At 39.4% G+C, this 25,591-nt stretch overlaps 1 protein-coding gene across 14 annotated transcripts in view; it reads right to left on the bottom strand.

The window, feature by feature from the left end:
* ABLIM1 (actin binding LIM protein 1) overlaps positions 1 to 25,591 on the bottom strand; it is a 146,462-nt gene that overhangs the window by 19,625 nt on the left and 101,246 nt on the right. For 7 of the 14 annotated variants that reach the window (XM_017803807.1, XM_017803747.1, XM_017803755.1 and 4 more), the window contains exons 8-13: positions 22,865 to 22,923; positions 20,407 to 20,469; positions 13,719 to 13,796; positions 11,501 to 11,656; positions 6,759 to 6,794; positions 5,359 to 5,488 (exon numbers count right to left, since the gene is read on the bottom strand). In XM_017803807.1, the coding sequence (XP_017659296.1) occupies positions 5,359 to 5,488; positions 6,759 to 6,794; positions 11,501 to 11,656; positions 13,719 to 13,796; positions 20,407 to 20,469; positions 22,865 to 22,923 (522 nt within the window). The remainder of the gene's footprint in view (positions 1 to 5,358; positions 5,489 to 6,758; positions 6,795 to 11,500; positions 11,657 to 13,718; positions 13,797 to 20,406; positions 20,470 to 22,864; positions 22,924 to 25,591) is intronic. The other 7 variants (XM_017803819.1, XM_017803767.1, XM_017803812.1 and 4 more) reach the window with 1 other exon arrangement.

The raw sequence follows: 25,591 nt of genomic DNA, 5'->3' as shown, positions 1-25,591 counted from the left end.
TCTACTTCTCAATAAACATAGGAAAACAAGCTCAAAAATACCTGAAACCCTAAGTCCTATCCAGGTTTTGTCAAATTATCATTCATCATCTTGTCCAGATGTGTAGCTCTTATTTCACACACAAAACTAAAAATCATGGAACAGCCAAAACGGCTGTTTTCCAGAGCAGAACTTTCAGCTGCATCCACAAAACCCTGGAAATGGTTATCATGTACAGAGATTATTTGATTTCAGAAACATGCCTCAGGGAAGGAAAGCAGGAACCTGTGAAAACCAAGGCCCAAATTCACAATAAAGGTGGGTAGATTCCTCACGGGAAGGGTCTGTGAGCAAAGGAATACACAATACTTTGGAGCTCTCTATATGGAAATCTTATGGGAGCTCTGCAATACACTTGAATGCCTTTGAAAAATTCTAGGCATGTGAGATGAAATCCTGGCTCTCAATAAGACTTTTGTCTCTGATTTCAGAAGGGTCAGGGTTTCTTTCATTTGTGGACTTGTTTTGATTCTTTTATAGCAAAGATAGTACTTTATTGAGACAAGACCAAATTCAATGGGGAGTCCAAATCAGATTAGATGAAGTCTAAGCTGATGCATATTACATGCTTTTCCAGCTTGTTCAACATATATGTTCCATCAACAAACTCTCACTAAGACTTTCTGAGGCATATTTAGTCCCTTTCACTCCTCCAGTTTCTTGACTTTTGCCTTTAAGCCTTATGTTGTATGAAAACACACTGAAACCAGTCTAAATGTCTACTTTTCTGGCTTGATTATACAAAATAACACAAGTGAAATGTGTCATATAACACTTAAATTATCATTATGCCATTTGGAAATCACGCCCCTTTACCAAAGCAGTTTAGGCACGATCCATATTTTCTGACTCTTAAAAGAAGAAACCCTAAAACTACAGCTTTATGAGATCTTTCTTACAAACTTACATCAAGTCCACCTTCTTGCTAAAAGTACAAGTGAGAAATGCTGACCAAGTAACAAGGTGACCACATGATGCCTCTTTTTTGAATCACTGCAAATGTATCCATCACATCAAATTAACCCCAAACAGTGCTACTGTCCTCATTTCAGATACATTTACAAGTTCTAATTCCTTATTAGACACAGAAGTGCTACTCCAGGAAAAGAGTGCAGTTCTTCAAACTCTGAAAACAGACACCTAGAATACCCAAGGCAATCCCTTAAAGGTAAGAATATCAGGGAGCTCCATTAGATTCTGGCAGTCAGTGCCAGAATGATCTCCCTTTTCTGCTGCACTGTGCTTCTTTCTCTCAACCAGCTATTTGGCTGCTCTTTCAGTTCAGCCAAGTGAATTACAAGACATGGGTACCTGCTACTTGCCCCTTCTCACATGTACGACATCCTTGGGTGGTGAACACTGTCACAGTGACATGAACTTGAGCTTTCAGGAGCTTTGCCGAGTTATGACACACAAATGATGCTCAGGCCTTCAGAAAATTGTGGATTCTTACAACATCTTCCATGGCATATCTGATAAAAACCATCCCCACCCCTTTGCCTACAGCGCTTGCAATCCCACTTGGCCTTTTGTGCCAATAACTGAGAGAGACACCTGATCTATACACCAGGTAATTTTTTGAAATCTGAAAACAATAAGCATGGATTTTCAATAGTTCTTCTCATTTATCTGTTGAAGAAGCTATTTTCTCAACTGAAAAAGAATGAAAATGCCACTTGAAAGAGTGTGAGCATTAGTTTTTATTTACAGCAAAGAAATGTTGAAATTGCAAGGACTATGAATTAACTGCATGCTGAAATGAGCACTGTATCTATTTTTAAGGGTCCCAATTTTTTTAAGTGAGGCATTTTTTTAATAGTGACATAATAGGAAGGTGGACAGTGCAGATTAACAAAAATCATCTAAGAAAAGGCAAGAATAAAATTAGTAATGGTGATCTGAATGCCTAAAGATGTATGATGTTGAGATCTATTATCATTTCTTGAAAGTTCATGGCAACAACTTTCTTGAAACTGCTTTTGATTATCTCCAATTTATGATTAACTACATTCATCAATGCTGCCAGATTAGAATCTATGTTCAACTTACTCAGCTGCCTCTTTTTGAGTTCTTGAGGTGATATAAGCTTGTGACCTTCTCCCCCAAAAGAAGAGATGGCCCAGTCAGAGTGCTCCAGTAGAAATTAACATAAAAACTACATTCACAGAAAGCAGGAAACAAAACTAAAATCTTATTGAGTTTAAAATTAATTCCTTGAAGGGATACAATAAAAGAGCAATCCTTCTCCAAAACAAATAATGGGAAATAAAAGATTTAGTAAAAGACTAGATCCTTAAATAATGTAAATAATTGCAATGCTACTGCCTTTAGCAGAGCCTGCCAATTCACACTAGTTGAAGAAAGGCCTGGAGATTTTAATTTTACTTTGCTGGTCTCTAATCATTGCCAATGTGGATAATAAAGATTAACTGCATTGTTGCCATTGATATTTATATAACCTTTTTCTTCTCCAAATTTTTAATCACCTTGCTCTCATTCAGGCAATAGTGTAGTCAATTTTTCAATGCATGCTTTAAGAATGTGGAACTAATAATTAAATTTTATATGCTAACTGCTGAAGTGATTGTTATGCACTGCTTTAGAAAGAAGCTAAACTAGGCACATACAGGTTCTAAAGAGCAAATGACAGTGGTTTTCTGTGTATTTCTACCAGGTAAATGCTTGGTGGCTCTTCAACTAGGGCCCTTAGAAATGACATATTTCCTCCAAAAAAGGACATTATGTCTATGCTAACGTAGTTCTAAGTGCAAGGGCACATTTCGAGGCATGCTCAGCTACACAGCCAATGACCACCTTACAGAGATACACCTTATCAGCTTTGCCAGAATGCTAATAAATCTCCAGCCTGGAGGGTACTCCCTGGAGAGGCCTGGCTCCTTACCTTTGACATGGGGGATGAAGTGGTGTCGGAAGGGGGAGTTGGGGCGGGAGTCATGGTGAGAGGAGCTGAGACTGCTCGTGCGCAGGTATGACAAGCGCTGCACACCAGTAGGGAGCAGCTCTGCGGCAGCAGGGAGTCGGGGGGCAGAACACAATGAAAACAAAGAAAAACAATAAGAGAAAGGCAGGGAAGGAGGCTTCAGAGGAAGGGAAAGAAAAAAGGCATTGAACAATTAGGATTCTGAAAAGAAGGAAGGAGAAAAAAAAAAAGGTTAAAGACGTACCAAAGGGTTCATAAATGTTAGACAAAATTACAGGAAGTATTAGAAGAGAGGCTTAGATTTGAACTGCATCACTAATTTTAGCATAACATTATTGGCTTAATGAGCTTCTGATCTATGCCTTGTTACCTGAAAGTAGCTTGCTACCAGCATGCAAACATCACAAACACTGACGCTCAATTAGTTAAGAAAGCAGCTGGTTTGGAAAGTGCCTGACCAAAAAATGTCAGCCAAGAGGCATGCAAGCTGTTTTCTATTGTTTTAAGACATTCCAAAAATGCTGCCAACATCAGCTAGGGCACAGCAGGAGGAAAAGGCTGCAAACTTTTTCAGAGCTTGTATGTAGCACTCAATTTTTGAAGAACCTTATGCTGACAACGTCAATACAGCAGTTCACTTCTCTCTCAAGGGCTAGCTGGGAGCAAAAGAGAAGTTATCGGGGGCCACTGGGTTTATTCAGAGAGAAGTTATTCTTGCAAATAACATGGTGAAAAGAAGTGCCATTAGGAGAAAAAAGGTAAATATACATGTGCTATTATTCAACATGAATAATTATTGTGGGAAAATAATTACTGTAGGAAAATTATTAAAGTAGTATTAGCGATTACCCCAAAGCAGGGTAGAAAACATCAAATGATGAATTTGATAGAATTACTTCTCTGTCATGTGAGGAACAGTACCAGGTGAGTCGAAGATGAGAACATCTGAGCAGAGATAAATTTGAACAAATATCTTCTCAGAAAATCCCTTAGGGTGTGGACTTTTGAAGATTTTATATTTGGATCCAAACTGTGGCTTGAGCCCATTCGCCCATCACAAGAGTTACATCAACAGAGACTGCTTCTGGGGAAGGTCTTTGACTGAACACAGACAGTAAAACTCAATCACAGTAGAGTCTGTAATAGGACCTGGATTTGTTCATATCTCTGATACAACTGATATAAACGGAAAAACCCCCTCAGAATTGTCAGAATCAAGAGACAGAAGTTTGCAGCTTTTTCATGCTTTCAAGTCTCTTTCACTTTCAGTTGTAACGTCATCTTAAAACACAGTCATGTTGTCAGCACCAAGTATCAGACACAATTTGCTTCTGTCCCACCTCCCCTGGGTCCCGTAAATAAGGCATTCACTGACAGACACAATTGGCTGCTTTCAGCCCACCCCCACTAGGAAATGGCTACAGCATTCAAGTTCCACAGTGGTGGCTCTATTATAAATCTTTAATTTTAAAAATGCAGCTCCTATTGCATATGGGCTTTTGGCATCCCAACTGTTCAGCTGTAATCACCAAGGAAGATGAAACCGTGCGATTGTATCACTTAATTTAAAAACAGATTACAAAGATTTAATTCATTACCATACACAATAAAATCAGTCTTGAAGAGTCTTCAATGAATAGCATTTAGCAATACATTTTTACGCTGTTTGGGTGTGGATGAATAGTTCATTTTTATGTCTAGCTTTTATATACACAACCAGTAATTTTGAATGCACTGGGAACCTGAACGACCTGTACATTTTCTAGATTGCACACAGAACTTGCACATCACTGCTAAACCAGAAAATGAAGTCTGTGTTTTCAAGTGTTCCCAGGCAATTGCCTATGGCTTTAATTAAGAAAGATACCTTGTGAACCATGAGTACATGCTTTAAAAAATGACTAGCAATTTGGAACATATGGGTGTTTTGCTGCTGAATATGAGATTCTATGGTGGCACCAAGCTTTAAATGAATTTTTTAGAAGAGAGTAAACCTACATTACTGACTTCTGCATAGTCAAGCCATAATTTTTGCTTCCAATATATGATACTTTTTCCAAATTCCAGAATGAAGTTTGTGATTCACGGCTGCAAATTTTTGCTTGCTTTCAGAAACATACAAATATTTTAAAAATAATTGATTGGAAACGAAACCAGAAGATACATATTTATGACATAAGCAACACTCATAGCCTAGTGCAAAAGACTACGACAGTCAAGAACAAAAAAAACAGGTAGAAAATGAGATATTAAAATACGCAACAATTTTTCAATCCTGAATTTTCACTCCTAAAAGAAACAAGTGCTTCACTGCACCACTAAGTGGCATAATAAAGAAACAATAGTTTTACACATACTTCTAATGCAGTTGCCCTTACCAGGTCTGTGGAAATGCTGAGGGGAGCGTGACATGGTGGGTGTGTAGCTGTGACGACTGTACACTGGAGAATTGATGGAGCCCTGGCTAGTAGACCTGTGAATCATGCGATCCCGGACATCCTGGTAACCCTGCAGAACAGAAGCATTCACTAATAAATGTAAATGCACATTGCACACCTTTAGCAGCACTTAATTTCCACAGATCTGAAGGCATCAGCAGAAGCTACTGAAATAGCAATATCCCTTAAACTTTCAACCTACTTCATTATTACTGCTCTTCAGTGATCTGTTCCAAAGAGTTCAATCCATTTTTATAGTCAAGGACAAAGTTCATTCTTGGACGGTTCCAACTCCACCTGTAATTTCTGTTAAATTCTATATAATCCTAGATTTGCCCACATTCCCTGACTCCACAAGGGAAGCTACAGCCAGAATATGTCTATCCTGCAATGTCCTGCACAAGACACATGAGCTTGCCTTCAGCTGGTTAACCTGGCAGCAAGAATTCAAAAGCTACAGCACAGAGTCTGCCTAAATTTACCATGTGTCACAACTAGCTACATCTATAGGAATTTACTATCCAAATTAGATTCCCCTTGTATCAGAAAACATGACACTTTCTCATATAGCAAAATTCAATTTACTTGGTTTCCTGGGGAAAAAAGCCAGCAAAAGAAAGAAACAAAAAAACCCCCCTCAAAACAAACCCACCCCCCAAAAACCCCACAAAGCAAACCAAACTAGGACAAAAGGGAAAGGACTGATGTTAATGCATGAAGATTTACAAGAAATTTTATAGTCACTTTTTAAACACATAGAAATCAGTACAACTTTTAAGTTGCAAAAAAGCAACACTCTCCACCCTCAAAATGATAATGCATAAGCAATAGTATCTATTGTATCCTGACAAATTACTTCCCAAATGTTTCATGTATTAATTTCATTTTATTATGATATTCAAATTAACTCCTACGCAAAACCAAAACAAACCATAGTTCTGTTTTCTTCAAGACAAAACTGCACATGTTTCAGTAGCAAACATGAGTTATCATTTAGTTGCTTAGAGTAGCATTTTATCTCATGTAAATCATCCAGATCGGAATCCGCCTGTGCCACAGGAAGGAGGAATGTACCAGAAGTGACGCCTGCTGGACAAAGGGCTCTGCTTTACAAACAACAATAGAGGAGGAGTGGCTGCTTCATGTTTTGTACAATCTGTCAATAAGAGCTTAAGTTTCCTTCTTAGAAATAATTTTTGTTAAGTTTCAATATTAGAAAACATGTCTATGTGGCAAACAGAGAGGAATCAGACTGCTAACAAAACCAACACCCGGATTTGCTCAACTGAATAACTGTAATCACAGTAAGAGACTGCCCCCAAAGGTTCCACCAGACTTACTTCTGCAGAAGGGGTAGGTGATAATGTCCTTGGAGACTGCAAAGACATAAAACATAAGGTTATGAAATATCACTGCATGCACTGGGCCAGAAAATGGTAATCTAAACATCGCTGCAGATACTCTGATATATGGCAATGTAAAGTGGCAATGCAGAAATTACTGAGGCCATTCCATCACCAGAATTTGCTTTTTCCACATTGCTCAGGAACTGGTCCATAAATCACTGAAGTTTAAAGTTTCTGGGAGAATCTTTATACGGGTGGTTAATTCAGTCAAGTATCATGCAAGATTGTCTTAGCCATCTAATCACTGTGGTAATTAAAACATAGCTGTGAAGATCAAAATCAGAAAGAGTTATTAATTTAATAACCATGCCTGTTATGAAGAAATCTTTAAAATGGAAATCAAAAGTAAATAAACTTAACTCAGAGCTTTGCATGGAAAATCAAAATACAGAATATCTTTCAGGATGAAGCATGTTTTTCCTCCAACGCACACACTGGCAAAAATGTGCTTCTCCCCAAGGCCTTACATTTCATACTCATGCAAAGGAGCACGTAGTTGTCATCAACATTTCTTTGATATGACCTCCTTTAAATCTCTGTGTTCCTCCATGGTTATGTAAGAACAGACAGGAATTACAAGCAAGTGTATTGAAAGAACTGCACAAAGGCCAGTGGGCAGAAATATGCACAATATTATGAAAAGTTTCTATAACACAGATAGGGAAACTGAGGCAAGAAATACCTTTAGAAATGAGACATATGATTATGCATACACTGATGGTATGAACAAGAATAAAGGCCATGTATAATTACCAGTTATGTGCCCTTTAATCACCAGACAATTTGGAGCTGGAAGATGAGGACTTAATTATTTTCTTTGTGCACAAAACTTCAATATTATTTGTCATAATAAACTGGGCAAGTGATTATGCTTTTAAATAAGACCATAATTATTACAGAATGATATAGTTTTAAGATAGTATCTCGGAAGCAAAACTGCAGATTCTGGTCTAACTACTACAATAATGTACAACAGCAGTAGTGTAAAGCATATGCAGAACTTCTGGTATTAAATATCCAGCTATATATTTTGCATTGAGAGACCATTAAATCTCACAGAGCTGGTGACACTGGGAATGCAAAGTATCCAAACGAGCTACATTTTTTTATTGGATACAAAACATCTCCTTTTCAGCAATTTTCCATAAAGCTTTTAAAGACTGCTTTTGACACTTTCAGTCAAAGCCTTGAATGTCTTCTACATTCTTATTTTCCTAATTCTTATAATCTAACAGCAGCTCTAAAAGCTTTGCTCTACATGAAACGTATCATACACAGTGCTTTGGACCATCATTCTCCACAAAAACCAAGAGCTAATCTAAAACTCTTAATATGAATCAAAAAAGCACATGTTGTGAGGTGCATTCCCACTTTTATCTACTAGTAACTCATGTGTTACTCTAAATAAACAAATTTCCATCACCTGCTGTGGTTACCTAGATGCTAAGGTGATAGCTACAGTAAAAGGTAGTCACAGGAATCTAAGACTGGGAAGGCAGCCTAGAAAGTAGCCTGCTGAATCCATGTATTTTTTCCTTTCATATATTTTTACTCCCTCACTACCTGACATCATCTCGTTGCTTTTTGGGAAATGGAACCACACTCCACAGCCAAGTTACTGTTTATCATGCACAGGTGAGCTGTCATATCTCAAACTCGGAGGCTGCCAAGGAATGTTTGGTTCAGGGTTTATGAAGTCTTTTAAAACCTGGTGTATTGCAGAGTCTACACTATAATCAGTTTGAAATACATTGTGCAGACAGCTGAGAAAAGCAGCTCTTTTCCAGAACAGTAAACCAGTGGAAATACAGAGTGACAACTCCAGATAGGAAAGAGAAAGAAGAGGAAGGGGAATGGGAAGTGGAAGAAGACCCATTCCAACCAAAGACACAGTGAAACCTCTACTGCAACAGGCCCAATGCCCTATTGCTTTGAGATCTGAGGGTCTGCTCTAATACCTGAAGTTGCACAGGTCATTTTGTGCTCCGGGAAGTTTCTACAAACTTTATAGGGGTCCTTCTGTAACAAAAGTTCTCACTGATACCATTTTAACTGTCTTTTAATTGAACTACCAGGTGGAATGCCTTCTCCATTTTGAAGCATCTATCACATTAGAAAAAACTTTTTCTCATTTTATGACAGCTTGTTTACTGAAAGCTGTTACGGACATTCAGTGCTTTCAATAGACAGAATACATGAAATAAAGGACACGGAGCTAAAATGTTCCTTCTCTCTGTCTCTCTGTCTCTCTCTCTCTCTCTCTCCACATATATATGCATGTGTATATATATATATATATACATATATACGCAACAAAGATCAGAGCTGAGAAAAGACTTCAGTACTCATCAGGTTGCTGCTCACAGGGCAGAATAGCAGGACCTGAAGAACTTGAGTATCTGACGGTTTCTGGAAACATTATCACTCCTTTAGGGGCCAGTTTCGCTAGGAAAGATTAATTTGCAAATTTCATTCGTATCTTTTAATCTCGTGCACGCTCGGAGCTCACCCGCGAGGGGGAGCTGTGGGAGAGCGCTGCCTTCCGAGCTCCACAAACATCGGGATTCTCCTGAAAAAGGGACCACGAGTGGGAAACCTGGCAGAGCATTTCCCTGCCATTGCAGTGAGGATGACAGTCTCATGCTGTTTTTTCGCACTTTCTGTGGCTAAAGTATGTCATTGTTTTGTAGCTCATTCCTTATAATTAAGGTTTGTCTCCATCTCTGGATCAACTTTGGTGCCTCTTGCACATTTCCCTTGTACACACAGAAATCTTTCTTAGCTGAGACTGGTGATTTTTTTTTTTTTTTAAATCATGGTGAGGGGCATTTCTAGTGTAGAATAAACTCAGGGTCCCCTTTTATTTAACACCACCACACACCCCCCCTTTGCAAAGAGAATGCAGGTTAAATCACTCAGTCTGCAAATCCCTGCCATGACTAAACATGTCAACTCCTTTGCTTTTTAAAGATAATGGTGACTGAGGTAGATATACCAAGACTGTTGTCACTCGACTATCACAACACAAACACAAGGTAAGGGACCACTCCACCCCAATGGGCTTGTGTTCTCATTAGGGCAAGGGAAGGGAGGAGAAACAGATACAAAGAGGTGAGATAACTTGCCCAAGGTGACAGAAGTCAGCAGTAGCATTGTCTGAAAAACCCAGTTCTTCTGTTTCCAGAACAAATTTCTGTACTCACTAGAAATTAACTGAATTTAATGCTGGTGAAAATATGATACAAGGAAACCCCAAAGGCTTTTGCTTATTCCCAGAACAAGCATAAAAGCAGGCAACTTGCACCATACTGCTTTATCAGCTTCCAACATACTGCTTTGTCAGTAAGGAGCTTCCCTTTAAGGATGAACAAATAGTTCACCTTCTCTGGTGAAATTAGTTCTTCCTCTGTAACTAACAAGAGACTTGTGTTTGTAGTGGGTTTTGTGGAATGGGTCAGGCCTGTTGGAATTGGTCAGAGGTCACCAATGGTGACCACTCAGTGGTTTTGAATCAGGTGCCAGCTGGATACACTACCAACATAAATTGGAGGGGGGAAATTCTGTAATGTTCTGACCCATTAATCTCTTTATTTTATTCCTGAGCTGAATAGTCTCCTGAATTTTCAACTCATGTTATTATTTAAGAAGCTAACCCTATAAAACATTAAAGGACAAAGGAGAAAAACTGAGGGAGCTCTGACCTGCTGGTGAGCAGAACACTGCTAAGAAAGCAGATTATCAGTCACACTGATCTGGGCATCTACAGACCACTGGTGCTTGAATGATTTACTGTAATTCTTTTCTCCTCAGCTCAAATTCATACTCAATTCAGTTACAATCAGTAAAGTCATTGAGACTGCAAGGAGGTAAATCCATTTCCATGTCCACTTAGATTTGCATTCAGGAAGTCTGATTTACAGAAAGATGGTATTACATGACAAAACCTGCTTCAGAGTCTGCACTGGAATCATGTAAATAGTAACTGCAGCTATGGAAATTCACCTGAGAAAACTGGCGACCCTACAGTCTGAAAGATACTTTTAAATACAAATTTAAGAAAATAGAGATACTTTTTCTTATCATTGCATGATACAGGAATCCTTACTAAATATCAGCAGTTTAAAATGTGAGGCAGGTATTTCTATAACACAACTAACCCGCTTTCCCAGGTGGAAGAGCACTTCATCCTGACCCAGTTCAGATTTTATCCAGAATGCCTGGCAAAGTGCTCCGGCAATATATTTCTCTTCAGTATGTGTGAGATAAAGTATCCTGCTGCTCTTAAGTCCTGCTTCTGCCATAGAATATCATGGTATTCCTCACGTTATGTTGTGAATATCAGTGCTCCCCAGCACAACGTGAGGCTTTTGCCCCATGTTTTGGACTTTGCTGTACCCAAAGACTAGGATATCCATGAGAGTTATGAGGATTCACACAGAGACAGCCTGCAAGCCTCCCCCCGCCATTCCTCTGCCAGTGGCTGGTGTTGATTTGGTGTCCAATTGTGCAGTTTCACACACGAGGCATCATCATGAGTGTTCCCATTAACCCCAGACAAAACAGACAAAAAGCACTGTGAACAGCAGCAGCAACAGCATCTAGGAGTGTCAATTAGAAGCGAAGCAGGCTCTGTATATAAAGCACACAGCGGAATGAGTTGCTTGTTGGTTCATTACCTCTCCAAGACTCTGTCTCTCCTGTCTGTCCTCGTAGGCGGAAGTGTAGAATGGCTCATAAGTAATTAGGTCTGGACGTTCAATGTCATAAATAGCCTTGACTTTGGGAATGGCTGCTAAATCCTTGTAATCAAGGATTTCATTGTCTACTTTTGCCTGAAGGTCAAAGACAGAAGATAAATTAACTTACACAAATGCACTGGCAATTTCTGTTTTACACAATTTATGATTTTGTGTATTTGTTGTCACACTGTTTCTATGGAAAACTCTTTTTGGCGCTCTACATGCAAAGTGAATGCTTCTTGTTCTTCTCCAGCAAGCCTCCTCTGCAACAGTTCACACTGTTTTCTTGGTTTAGGGAAGAAAGAACATGGCATATATAGTTCTATATACAAAAGTTTCTTATCCCCAGTAGTGAGCTGAAAACTTCAGCTCTGCAAATGATTAATTTTTTGGCCTCAGGCAAGTATTGTCACCTTTCTGCTCTTGTTTTCCCACATGTAAAATGGTGATAACATCGATTTAGTTTGCAGATTACAGAGATTACAAGGGGATTCCATGCTGAAGACCACAGACAGGTATTCAACTTATAGCTGTGCACACAAGAGGAAACAGAACTTATTAAAAGGAAATAAAGAGACAAGGAGGACTGTGAGGACTGGGTATCCAAAATCCCAAATGAAATTATTAAATTGCACTCATCACTCATCCTATACCCAAGCTTCTGACTAAGACATCCACTGCTGACCAACTGCATGGTTCTGGCATCAACTATTTTTTGCACTAAGACTGCAAGGAACTCTTGACTAGTTAAAAAATGGAAGTAGGAAATCAGTTCCAAAGTAAGATACATACACTAGAAGGAGCTAGAAAGAGGCCTCATATTTAGTTTAGAGAGCTAATATCTTTCCCTATAAAAAGATTTCTAAAAAATATCATCATACATTTTTACCTACCTTACAAAAGAAGGATACTCAAATTGTTTTTCAACACTTCTACTAGATATTTTATTTATTCATAGTGGGCTGCATAACAAAACTCACTCAATTCTGTTCTTTCTGAGTACTAGAGCCTAGAATTTTCAGATTGACATGCATTTGCCTTTCCAAGTTCTCTAACAACCACTGGTCTTTGTGGTTCTTAAGCAGTGCCATAAACTAGAAACAGTTTTTCTTAGAGAAACAAGGTTTGAAATAGCTGGGAAATTCACTGTCTAAAAAATAGCCTCAAATCTGTTTAGCTTTTACTTACCAGATATAAACCAACACCTTAAACAAATGTAACCATAAAATATGTAGGTAAATTAACATATGTTATTTCTGTAGTATTTCTACCACAGTCTGTTAATGAGACACAAATATGTCTGGATATTCTTAATCCAAAATAAACAACTACAGATATTTTTTGCAGACCCCGGTCTAAGCCACCATGTTGCCCTACAGACTGATTTTGAGCAGCAGTTCAATTTCATAAACGCTACAGTTTATGAAGTTGATATTACCAGCAGAATGGCAGTTCTCCAGGACATGCTCTGTGTTTTGATACCTGCAGTGTGAACACCTTTCACACATCAGCTAATTTTTGTGGTTGTTGAAATGCACAGAAGAACCAGAGTTGAACTCAAACTCAGGACTTGAGATTTGTAATTTTGGTGATTTTTCTGCATTATTATACATGCCACTGATACGTTTCTGTGTCTTACATTACATTTTCACCCATATAGTTTCAAGGTTATCTATAAAATCAGTGATTCAGCATTATGATTAGTTACAATTTTGATCTTAAATTCAAAACACCCTTCTTTTCACAACCAAAACATCCGACTTCTGAAACAGAAGGTATTGGATCAATCAGGCTTCTTTCAGTGTAGCTGACCCTCCTCCCGACATCCTGCAAGTGCAGACAGCAGATCTCTCAAAAACTGTGTATCAAAGTGCACAGATCTCCTCACATAACCCTTACAAAGCCAAATGACCCATCTGCCTTCTGTCCCCCTTCACATCATGAAGTGACTTCAAGAGATTTACTGTATCTTTCCAAGGGAAATGTGACCTGGAAAAGGCCTACTCTGCCCTCGAAGTCCTACAATTATAAAAGCTACATGGAGAAATAATGATTTTACCACTAGAATAAAGGCACTGGCATCAGTGTAACAGTGATTCATTTCAGTGTGAGTATTTCATGGGCGAGCAGCCTATTCCTCAGAAGGAATACTTACATAGATAGTGTGGCCTGGAGAGCCAGGTATACTGGAACCTGGTCTGGAATAAATGCTTTCTGATGACGTTCTTGTAGGCTGAAAAACAAAAAGTAACTTTTGAAAGCAACCTGAAGCCATCAACATTGGTAATTTTGAGTTTAAATTAAGAAATCTGCACACATCTTGAAATTAACTGAATTTAGGAAAAAATGTCAACACAAATGCAAGCATTCTGGCAAATTTCACAATCTTGTGAGGCAAGTGGGCTTTTTTTTTTTTTTTTTGGTAGGGGAAGGAGTGCTGTGAGAGGGGAAAGAGGTTTTCTAAATCAAACAATGTAAAAGACTAGACTGACAATAATAAAGAACAAAATCAAACAACACCTGCCAGAGACACTGCAGGAGCCAAAGTACCATCCAGGATAGTCCTGCTGGTCATTTTAGCAAAACGTTAGTTCACAAACCACTAGAGGTATCAGCAGTTCAGCAGACAAAATTGTTGTGAGGAGCACAGCACACACATTATCACTTTCCAGGTGTTCAATCAATGGATTTCCATTATGAATACAGAACTGAATGCAGTCCTTCTAAGTAGAAGGACCTGAAATCCTTTGCTTGGCACTGTTCCCTATATCTGCAGCACCATCAGGATGCAGTAGGGAAGTCAAACTGCTGGTTGAAATTCCATGATTCCTCATACTGCAAAAGTCATGATGTTTAATGACAACATCTGAAATTCATGAGAACAGTCCCACCCCTACAGAGCGAGTGCTATTATGTTTAGTAGATTTTCCAACACTTTGTCAGATCTAAACAGACACTGATGCCCTGGGGGAAGTTCTGTGAGAGGAGAAAACTTATCACCAAGATGAGGGGATCCTGAAAGCCTGATAAATTTGAAAAACATCTATTTGATCAAAAGTCACTCTGGCTATTGTGGCAATTACTCCTAAACTTGGCACACAGCAGACACACAAAGGTAGTCAACCATATCCCACTTGCAACTGAGAAACCATAAACAATTTTCGCTCCCTAAGTGGCTGCAAAGAATCAAATCCCATCAAAAAGCAGTGCGTCAGCAGATGACTCTGATGACACCAGTGCACTGGGATACTTCAAAGTCACTTGAAATTAAACCCTGGTAAACAGTCCTTATGTCATCAGCTTGTGACATTGAACTAAGGGACCTCCAGGCACACACTGAAGAGAAACAAGGCTTGACAGCCTGGCTCACTGATTTTATATAGGAAATACCGGAGTGAACACAAAAAGGCTACCGGATCTTTCTTATCTCTAAGCATACATTTCCTGAAAGGATTTTTCAATTGACCTCAGAGACTTTCTACTTTTAATTTCATAGCCAGGAAATCTATTGGAACCATCCGTAAATGAAATGTTGAAGACTGATTGTGGATCAGACAGCAGGCTTTCTCTGACTTCATTTGTGGAAATGAAATCACCACACTCAGGGAGCACCAGAGGAATAAAAGGCTTTGAGTATGTGCCACCAAAACCCGTGAAGATTAAGATCAAACAGAAAGCAGATGTGGCTGTGGACTGATAAAGTCACAAATACTCTCCAGAGCACATCTGAGAACACTTTCTCAGATGGACCTTTACATGTTTCTTTTCTCTCTGTAGCTGCAAATTCCTACATCTCAAAAGGGAACAGAAATTTTTCAGCTGCCCTTAAGCTCCTCCCATGATGCAATCAAACAAAAAAATCCAACAACAACCACTTGTTTCATGGAAATGTTACAAGAATTAAGCTGGAAAATCTGGCTGGTGTTGGGAAACACTTTACTCCCCCTTCCATTCTTCCATTTCGCTCTGTCTGAGTGGAGACACATGTAGCATTTTGCTGCAGTTGCTATGGAAAACAATTGTTTTCATTACAACAGAGGGAACAGTATTAAGTACTTGAGGTACTGTTAGGGGTGTCTCTGTTACCTTTGGCTTTTGGCAGACATACTTTAAGAGTTTTGTCTGCTCAATTCTCCATGCTGTAGGAAAACAAGTCTTAGAGGCAGTTATGGCTTCTTCCCATTTGGCAGGCCCTTTGGATCTTTTGTAATTGCTTCAAAAAACGAGAAATTCTCAGCCCTCAGCCCACCTCCTTAGTCTCACCTCAGTGTCACTGCTAAAAATCTTTTCATTTAAGGAAAATTCACTTGCATTTATCACTTCAGTGAATTTATTAAAAAAAGTTAAGACATCTTAAGAAGATAGTGTCAGCCATATCCTGTTAACAGCTTTCTTAGGTGCTCTTAACCCTGGAGTATAGGAGCAGTTGTCAGATGGACCTGCATGTTGTCGCACCTGTTCCTCATTTCCTCACTGTGTTTCTGCTCCAAGTTCCTCATTACCATTCCATTAATAAGGCCATGAGCCAGATATGACACCCTTTAAACCAGTTTTCTATTTTATGTAATTCTTTCTGTGTACATCAATTTTACCTTCCATCTTCTGCAAAGCTCCACACAGCCTGGGCAGGATGCCATCCTGCCATCCACTGCCTGAGCACACGCTGCTCCTTTCCTGAGGAGCTGAATCCAAGCAGACCTGGAACTCTGAGGTTCCTCTCTTAGCTCCCAGTCCTTTATCTTGCTTACATTTATAACATACCCTCAAAGACAGTGCATGAAAAAGGACTTCTATATCTACACTCACCCCTCCTGCCTCACTTTGCCCTGTTTCTTGTTTTGAATTACACAGGCTGTTTCCATCACAGATGGCTGTTTCCTACTCTGCTGCTTCCCATATGGAATGGGAATCCTTCACAGCTTTTGCACTTTCCCCTAAAGACAACTGCATTGCACTTAAAAACATTTATGCTGCTTGCCTTAACAAACATACACTAAAGATTCCTTGATAAAAGCTGTTCCTCTGGCATAATTTTAGTTGCTATGGTTGGCTCCCCTCCTAAGAGACCTGTAATAGCCCCTGACTGAAAATCTGTGACCGGGTATGGCTTTTATTAAATTGAACATTACATTTTCATCAGCATTTGAGAATCCCTGACCCTGTGTAACACCACTGTGACTTTTTACATTAAACAGCTGGCAAGAGACACGCTAGAGGTCAAGTTCTGTGTTGATGTAACTGCAGTAGGGTGTAAGTTCCACTGTAGAGGGGAGCTGATCAGAGCACAGGTAAATAACAGGAATAGTGGCTAGCCCTTATGTAACCTTTAACATTGGAGATGTGGAGATAACATGTGAGCTTGTCTTGCACACATTAGTGGAAAAAAACAGGTAAAGAAGAAGGAAACAATCTTTAATATGAACACAATAATTTAGAGGTATTTACTTCCATCACAGTAGCCTTCACTTGTTCTACACTCCCAGCAACCAAACAAGTTAAGCTGCCTTACTCCTTCTATAAACAGATCTGGAACATTTTTTGTATCATTGTTCTTTTTCTTGAAGGAAACAAAGTAGAGCTTTTCATAATGCCATCTTTGTGCAGAGAAATTTCAAGAAAAATTCTATTAAGAACTAAACTTTAATTTTTCTTTTCTTGTGGTACATGGCCTTTCTCCACTTTTTCTGACAGTAGAAGAGTCATCACTTTTTTTCTTTCATCTTCCACGCAAACGGATGTAACAGTAGTAAATATATCAGTATGGGATGTCTGTACCAAATACAGAAACTCTATGAAGTATATGAAAAAAAACAATAGAAATTCAGTCAACAAAAAGTCATGCATGTCATTAAAGGAGCCAAAGGAAAAAAACAGATCACAAAGCATCTAAAGTATCTACAAGACTACTCAATATTTCCCACTTTATCATAGAGTTCTTATTTTTGTTTTTGTTCTTCGTTTCATGCATTTGACTTCAATGTAGAAGTTCTTTACCAGTTCCATTTGCAGACTGGCAGAGGTAATACCAACTGTCATGCTCATCCTCTTACGCTCACTGTGAATTGAGTGCTCAATTATCATATCACCCATGCATATGCCCCAAATTGATAAACTTGATATTTTAATATTGGACTGCAAAGCTTAAGATGTTCATCTGGATTTACCTCTGTTTGTCATGTCATCATGCATGGTGCACCATGTAAATAACTTCTAAAAAAAAAAAAAGAAAAATAAAGAATCGAGCCTAGAGCCATTCACATCATCCAAATGCTGCTACAATGTGGTGGCTCTGGCATTCTGAAGTACAGATGTTCAGCATCATGCTCTATAAAAACTTACAGGTGCAGGCAACCAGATCAAAACTGATCCCAAGAACATCTGGTCAAGTGGATGCACTACTGCTTAACAAAGGCATCGTCCCCATTTACAGTACCTGCCTTAATTTTTTGATAGAGTTCATTATGCAAGGCGGTGATAATAGCTGCAGAAGAATGAATATGTTTTCACTTAATAACACTTAACATTATAGCTTCAGCAAATTCTCTAAACCTCAGAAGCTACTTTAAGTGAAGCATGTTTGTAAATAAGCTATTAGAAGTTTAGGATGGAATATCTTCTATTTGGCCGACACGACTTTGCAACACCAAGGGATTTGGGATTTCTCAGTACAACACTTGTTACTCTGACTACCTGCTTCATCAATTGCAAGGTTTTGTAGTTATTTAGGACTTGGAACCAGAGTTCACAAAACATAGGCTTCCTACAGATTTCAGTAATTTCCAGTGGCTGTGTACAAGACCAAGAAAGCCCCTCAGTGTCAGAGCATTCACTGCGCCTGTCTGCTATTTAACTGTACCCTCCTCCTTACAAGGGTGTATCCTTCAAATGCGTGCATTTCTTATTTCTCTGCACTATATATGCATCAAGACAAAACCAGTGAATGGGTTTAGTTCAAACTCACACAAACACAGATATTAATATGTTACAACTAATTTTTCTTTCCTTTTTAGGCACTAACACCAGAGAGGAGAATGAATTTTCAGCACGTAATCACTGCAGGTATGTTGGTACCAAACAAACTTTTACAAGACTACTCATGCAAACTTAGCCTTCATCAAGAGTCAGTTAAGAACAAGACAGGAAAGAACAAGAAAATAAAGTGGGAAGTCCAGAACATAATGAATTCAACACAAGCTTCTCAGGAAATTCACAGGCTTTCACCCTACCATTTTCAAACTACAATCTTCGTGTAGATTCAAACCTTTGGCCCACCTTTATAGTAACAGCAATGATACTATCTTTGTGTCTACTCTGCAGAACCCTTGAGGCCAAATTCTCCCTTGAGTTACACTTTGTAGAATCCACACATAAATCTAAACAGAATTTAGTACTGCCCAAATTTACACAAGAGGATATTCATCTGACCCTAAGCTATTTGTATCCAACACAGTCTACAAAGCAAGGAAGAGAACATTCCTTTATTTTGACGTGGGCTGCCCCTATTTTGCCTTGCATATTTTTCTAATACATTGGATAGGATTTGGTTTCTTAATCCTAAGGTTCCTGGATTTCAGCACTGGAAACTCAGGCTCGTGCATGCTAAGCTGAATGCAAAAGCCACTACACTAGCCTAAAAGATGAGTGAAATGGTCCCACAGTTTGCTGTTCTTAGACTCCAACATTCAATTCCATAAAGCCTAGGACTGAAGAGACGTTGCTCTCTTAAGAGCACGGATAACACAGGCTGTATTTTCTTGATACACAGATCTGTAGCTAGCAGAGAGTAATATTCAAGAGTAGTTAAGCGACTAAACTACTGGGCAGGACAGAGAGTACAGGGCTTGCATTAACCCCCATTTAATCACAGTATTGGATCCAACCACCTAAGACCATCCTGCAGACTGGATCTATCACACGCATCCTGCCCTGGCTGACATGTGACCACATCTACTTTGCAATTAGAGATGTGAAGGCCACATGAACTGACACAATGGAAATCCAGTGGCATGGACTCTCTCAGCCTGTCTGCCCACTGCCAGCCTGTGCTAAGTCCATACCAGAGCATTCTGACTTCATCACCAGGTGAAAACTACCTCAGGCACACCTGCATGCAGCACAGCCACACATCCCCTACAGCAGACACACCTAATAAATAAGCACTGCCCTGAAGGAGAAGAAATGGAAGTGGGTGGTGTCTGTAAGTGCAAAGCAAACACAACAAAGTCTGAAAGTAGAAAGCTATTCCAGAATCAAGAGGACAGGGAAGACCTTGCAACTGAGATGTGCGCCAGATTAGAGAGAGGCAAATGCTCTCAGGCAGCACATGGAATATGCCCAAACCTGGAATTTTGTAAATATTTTCTCAACAAAGTATTCATGTGTGTTTGGTCGATACATATAAAAAAGGAACTGATTTAACTAATGGGATTTTTTTTTCCTAAAAACATAAGTAATTGTTCATGGAAAACAATTTCTTTTTAACCATCGCTTTAAAGTCAGATGCTTTTCACCATTTTCATTTGCTTCATATTTGCACTCTGATTTTTTGTTTCATGAGAAAAAACTTTCTGGAATACTGGAAGACCAATACTACAGCCCCCAAAAGCTCATCTGAACCTAAAAAAAATAAGTTAATTTTAAGCATTTCATTCAACAAAAAATGTGAGCATTAACAAGCAACACTGAAACAAGTGATGCAAAATACAGCGTCAGTGCCCATGGTGGCAAGTGATAGCAGGAAAGCTGTGTGGCAGGACTAGTAGCAAGTGCAGCAAATGACAATAATGAAGAATCTTCTCAGTAAAGAAGATCATTATCAACACTATGAAAACACAACAGCAAACCTCTGCAGAGCGTGGCCTGCGCAGAACCAGACTCTTTGGATAAAAGAACTCAGATGAGGAATGCTGTCATGAAACACAAAAGGGAAAAATGAGTGAAAAGGAAAGCAGTTTCCCCAGTTCAGTGGTTAAGCTCTTTTTTCAATCAAGTTACTAATATCTACTTGCGTTATAGTATCCGTGTTACTTACTGATCACTGCAGAATCATGAACAGCCAGACAGTTTTAAATAAACACCTAAACGATATACATTATGGTTGTTCTGTTTTCTGTTTGTTTTGGCTTTGTAATATTCCACAAGTATCCATGGGGGGAAGATCTAAAGCAACCTCTGCTTTAATGAACTCCCTTTCAGATCTTGACCAGCTAGAATGATGATTAGTTTAGATCACAATTCAGTCACTAAAAGAAAACAGAACTTGCTGAAAACTTCTGAAGTTACTTCAGTGATAAAAGGGCTTTTTGGTTTGTTTTGTTTTGTTCCATAGGGAAAGGAAACCCAGCAAGCAAATAGGCAATGGCACTGGCTTTTTGCAGAACCACCAGAAAATCTAGGCCTAACCCTGAAAGTGGCTATTTGTCAACTCAAAAAACAGGTTCCAATTCTCACATTAGGTCTAAATGTATGTCATAAGAAACTGAAATTCAATTAAAATACAATTCCTAATTTAGTGCTGACATGCTCAAATAGCACATAGTTCCCCCAGTTTTGTTTGTTTCTGTACCTACCTGTTTGCTACTTCCTTCATTTGGGTCAATAGAATGAAGCATGTGTCAAAGTCATCAAAGTGAATTCCAACTAATTTTAAAGTATCTGACTTTGCACCAGAGTAGACAACCTGTGATGTAGTGTTGAAGCTAAAAATGCTCCATCTCTCAGCCAGCTTCAGTATGATGCATTTGTCAATGCCTTTTAAAGACATATTAAACCTCTGCATAGAATCTCTCACTCAGGAACAAGGAAACCTAGGATAGCTGTACTGTAACATTTCTCAGATGTTCCCTCAATACACCTTCTTCCGCTTCACTTTATCTTCCTGCAAGAACTCACTTAAAAAAAGCCTTGCAGGTAAATTAATTAATTTACTTCATTCACTTCAATTAAAATTAGCTGAGAGGGAAGAATACTGATGTGTTAGAATATGTGACAGAAAAAAGGAAAATACTTGAGGAGGACTATGGCCACTTCCATGGGGAATGGAAGTAAACCAACTGATTTGTAAGGTCCAGCTGGAGAAGGTTTGCAAGGGCTGCAGTGTGGTCAGGAGTGCTTTGATAAGACTCCTGGGTCCGAGTGAAAGGAAGGTATTGTACCCCAACCATTTACCACAAAGCACAAGTGTTCTCACACTTAAGCATGGCCAAAACACTGTCAAATTTACATTCAAATTGTTAAATGAGGAAGAAAATCCAGTCTGGCATAATTTTCCATTTTCTTATGAAAAGTCAGCACAGAACAATGTGTGAATGCTGGATGGCACCTGCATTGATGTTAGGCCATTCTAGACAACATACCCATGAAGGGTCAATTATACTTTTGCCCACAATAATATGGACTCTGCACAAGAAGAATTTACCTGCACATTACCTACAATCATAATAAATTCTCTGCGGGGAATGTTCTACAGACCAGTGTACTGGAATAAATGCTAAAGAAATGAATGAAACCCACAGAGAATACAACCCACAGGACACTGTAGGTATCTCCACACCAGTACCTCTTAGTTTCCCTGTCTGAAAGACATTTTATTCACATGGAGTCTCTAATTCTCACATCCTGACAAATTAGCAAAATTCAAGGGACCAACTGAGATATCAAAAAGAGTAAATTGTCCAGAAGATGAATTAGTGAATAAGGGCTTAGAATTGCCTGGTGCACACAAAAAGCCAGGCTCTAGCATTCATCAGTGCAGCATTATTGTCAGGATTTGATCCAGAAAGTTTGTCTGGATATGCTGAAGTGACTCCAAGGGTAACTGTGGCTCTTCTTGGCATTCAAATTAGGATCACTTCAGCTTGAGGTTTACTTGTATGGCAAAGGAAGAAGAGTTCATCTTGTCTAAATGCTACAAATAACCACTCAGAACAGGGGATAACTATAAAGCAATTACACAGATGTGCAAACCCACTAAAATATATGGTAGCATTTGCCCTGTTCATATCTTCTCCTTAAGAGTCTCTCTCACAACAACTGAGATATGAAATGAAGTGTCTTAGATACTTTGCCACGTCTGTATGTCAGTAAATGACACTATCTTTAAGGCAGTGCACTGAGACAGGTATGTGAAGGTGGTAAGCCTAAAAATCAGAGCAATACCTCTGAAGTGCCTCCACTGTATATTCTGCCAGAGTTGTGACAGCTATGTGAAAAAAACATGGAAAAAGTCACTCTTTTAAAAACAACATTCAATTATCGTGTGTGCAAAATGTATGGTGTGTCATTGCCATGAATTCAGCTTACCCGGAGCTTATCTTCTGTCTTAGTGGATTGCTTACAGTCGGGATGCCAGACAGTGGAACCTGAGGGAGGAAAGAAACCCATCTTTATTCAGAGCAAAGCAGATGACTTCTGGTTATGATAAGTCAGTTATGAAAGCAAATCACTTCATGGCATCAGGTGGTGAATCTGTATGAACTATGCGAGTAATTCACATTAAAGTCTAGTTTTTGAGAAATACAAGTGAAACTAAAAGATATTCAAATCCCTGGCATATCTACAGCGGCCTTGTCCTGGGGCTGCCAAAGCACTTTGCACACATTCTTAATTAAAACTCAAGCAGTCTCAAGTAGCAAGAGAGTCAGCGAGCACCAGCTGGAGGAACAGAAAGACAGAGAGTTCCTTTGGCAGGATGGAGACTAAGAGCAAAGGAACTGGGCCATGGTTACTTGATCTGTTCTCCCCTAATGTCCTACACCACATGTAAAAAGGAAATTCTGACTCTAAGTCCATGAGCAGTCGGTGTCATATTCAGTTACTGTAAAGTATCACTCAGATTACTTCTTCCCTGCACTTATGCAAAATGAAAAGCAAAATTAGAAAATTCACAACACAGCAGAGTCAGGGCTGTCTACAGGGCTGTTGAGGCCAGTAAGGCAGGTGGTACAAAGCAGCATGTGAAAGAGCCTCTCCCCAGATTCCAGCACACTGCATATGCCATTGGCACAGACATCACTCCTACTCCCTTGCTCTGCAAGGTCAGTGGCACGTGTGGCTCTGGTATTTCCAGCTATACATCCTACTAAAAAAGTCAGGGCCTCTGCCGTTTGTTTCCCAAAATATGGGATTCTTTCATGCTGTAAAAATGGAAATATACGGCTGTTCCCGAGGGCAGAGCAATGTCAGGGGCAAGGAGCATTTTCATCCCATTTCAGTTCTCCTTTGGAACAGAGTATAAAATGTGGTCACTGCTGGGAAGCTGCTGGTAGGTATCAGCCAAGTTGAAACGGAGCAAAAGCTAATGCTGGTTTTTAACACTGACTGCATCTGCAGTCAAATTCATACTTCACTCCAGTCACCACAAAGCCAACACAGAGCCTTGAACTATCTGCAGGGAGGAACATCACCTCTTCACTCTGTCCACAGACAAACCAAACAGAGCAGTCCAGGTCTCCTGCTGGTGACTATTAGCTCAAGTGCAGCCAGAGGAAACCCCACCCTCAGAGCCCAGGGGAGGTATGGGTCAGGGCCCCTGGAAATTTTGTTCTAATGAACCCTTACATGGCGTGGTACAGAAGTAAAGACCAGCGGGAGTCATTTCATTTCCCAGCACTACACAACATAATCATCATCAGGAGACAGGAGAGAACGCTGTGACTCTGGATCAAGGGCTGAGATGTTTGGCTTTGAGTCCAAGCCGAGGAAGAAGAAACTGTGCGTTTGGCAGGGGGAAACCATCAGTCAACAGGGAGAAGCGTACCAACAGCCTTCTCTGTAAACAAACAGCAGCCTCAGAGCCAGGGCCCCACAGCGCCTGCCAGATCAGGAGACAGGCGTGCCCTGTCCACTCAGGAGGAAGAGAGTTCATGTTGTAAGTCCGTATCATGTTATAAGAAGTGATCTGAGTAACACTTTACTGAACATGACACTTATTGCTCAAGGATGAGCTAAGATTCAGAAGGTTTAGGTTCAACTCTCAAATCCAGCTTTGAGCTTCTTTCCTGTGTGGCACTGAGAAAAATGATCCCTATTCCTCTGTGCCTCACTGTTACGTTAAGAGTTGGAGTTGATGATCTTAGAGGGCTTTCCAATTTTAATGATTCTATGATTCTTTCCTATTAAACTATCCCCAGTATCAAAGAAAAAGCTGTCACTGCATTTTGGGCAGTATTTATCACGAACTGGCCCAATTACAGGGACACCCCAGGAGAATGCTGCAGCTGCTGAAAGTGAACAAGAAATGCAAGTCTGGATGTCATTTTCATGGTGAAATTTAGCTAATGGTTGTGAGTTTTCTTCCACAAAATGATAAGAGATTTGGAAGATGTGAAATTTAAAAACTCAAATCAGATAGAGCAGGTTAGGAAACTAAATGTAAGTATTTTTCATGATCTATTCATCCAAACATGCCAATCTATTTTGAAATGCTTGGAATGGTGCAGATTCTCAAGCTGCATCGCTCCTCTTTTTTTTCTACCAGAAATAGTTCAGCAAATTGTACTTATTCCCATTCTTAATATATGTTTGTTTGCTCACTTGGCAAAGACCAACTTGTTCATTTATTGTTATTTATAGCATGTTCATTTATTCAGCTTTTTACTTTGCATGTACCATTATTTCAACATCAGCATCCCTCTAAATACTGGGCAACATCCTAAGCTCAGCAACAGCCTTCTGGGCAGTCCATATAATAATATAATAATGTATTACCAGGTAGTCAACGGGAAAGAGAAAGTTTCTGGTGCTGCTTCTTTCTCATTTTTTGTGTGTTGGAGAAGTGCCAAGTCAGAGTGCTTCTGACTTGTTCAAACTATCCTTAACATAGAAAGCCCCAAGATAGACAGCTTGGTTTTCCATGTTCTCCTTTTGCATGTTTCCCACACATTTCTAATAGAAGTTTCTACCACAATCCTGCCAGGCTCCTCTATTCTACAAAGCAAATACCAGCAACAGTGCTTTCATGTCCTGGGGAAAGGACAATTAGAAGTGAGATGGAAGCTGCGTACTTTTATGTATTTTATCAAGAATGTG

This window comes from Lepidothrix coronata, unplaced genomic scaffold (assembly GCF_001604755.1).
Source record: "Lepidothrix coronata isolate B3197 unplaced genomic scaffold, Lepidothrix_coronata-1.0 Scaffold8, whole genome shotgun sequence".
Taxonomy (NCBI): Eukaryota; Metazoa; Chordata; class Aves; order Passeriformes; family Pipridae; genus Lepidothrix; species Lepidothrix coronata.
Note: the sequence above shows the minus strand (reverse complement) of the source record. Positions and strands in the feature narration are given on the sequence as shown.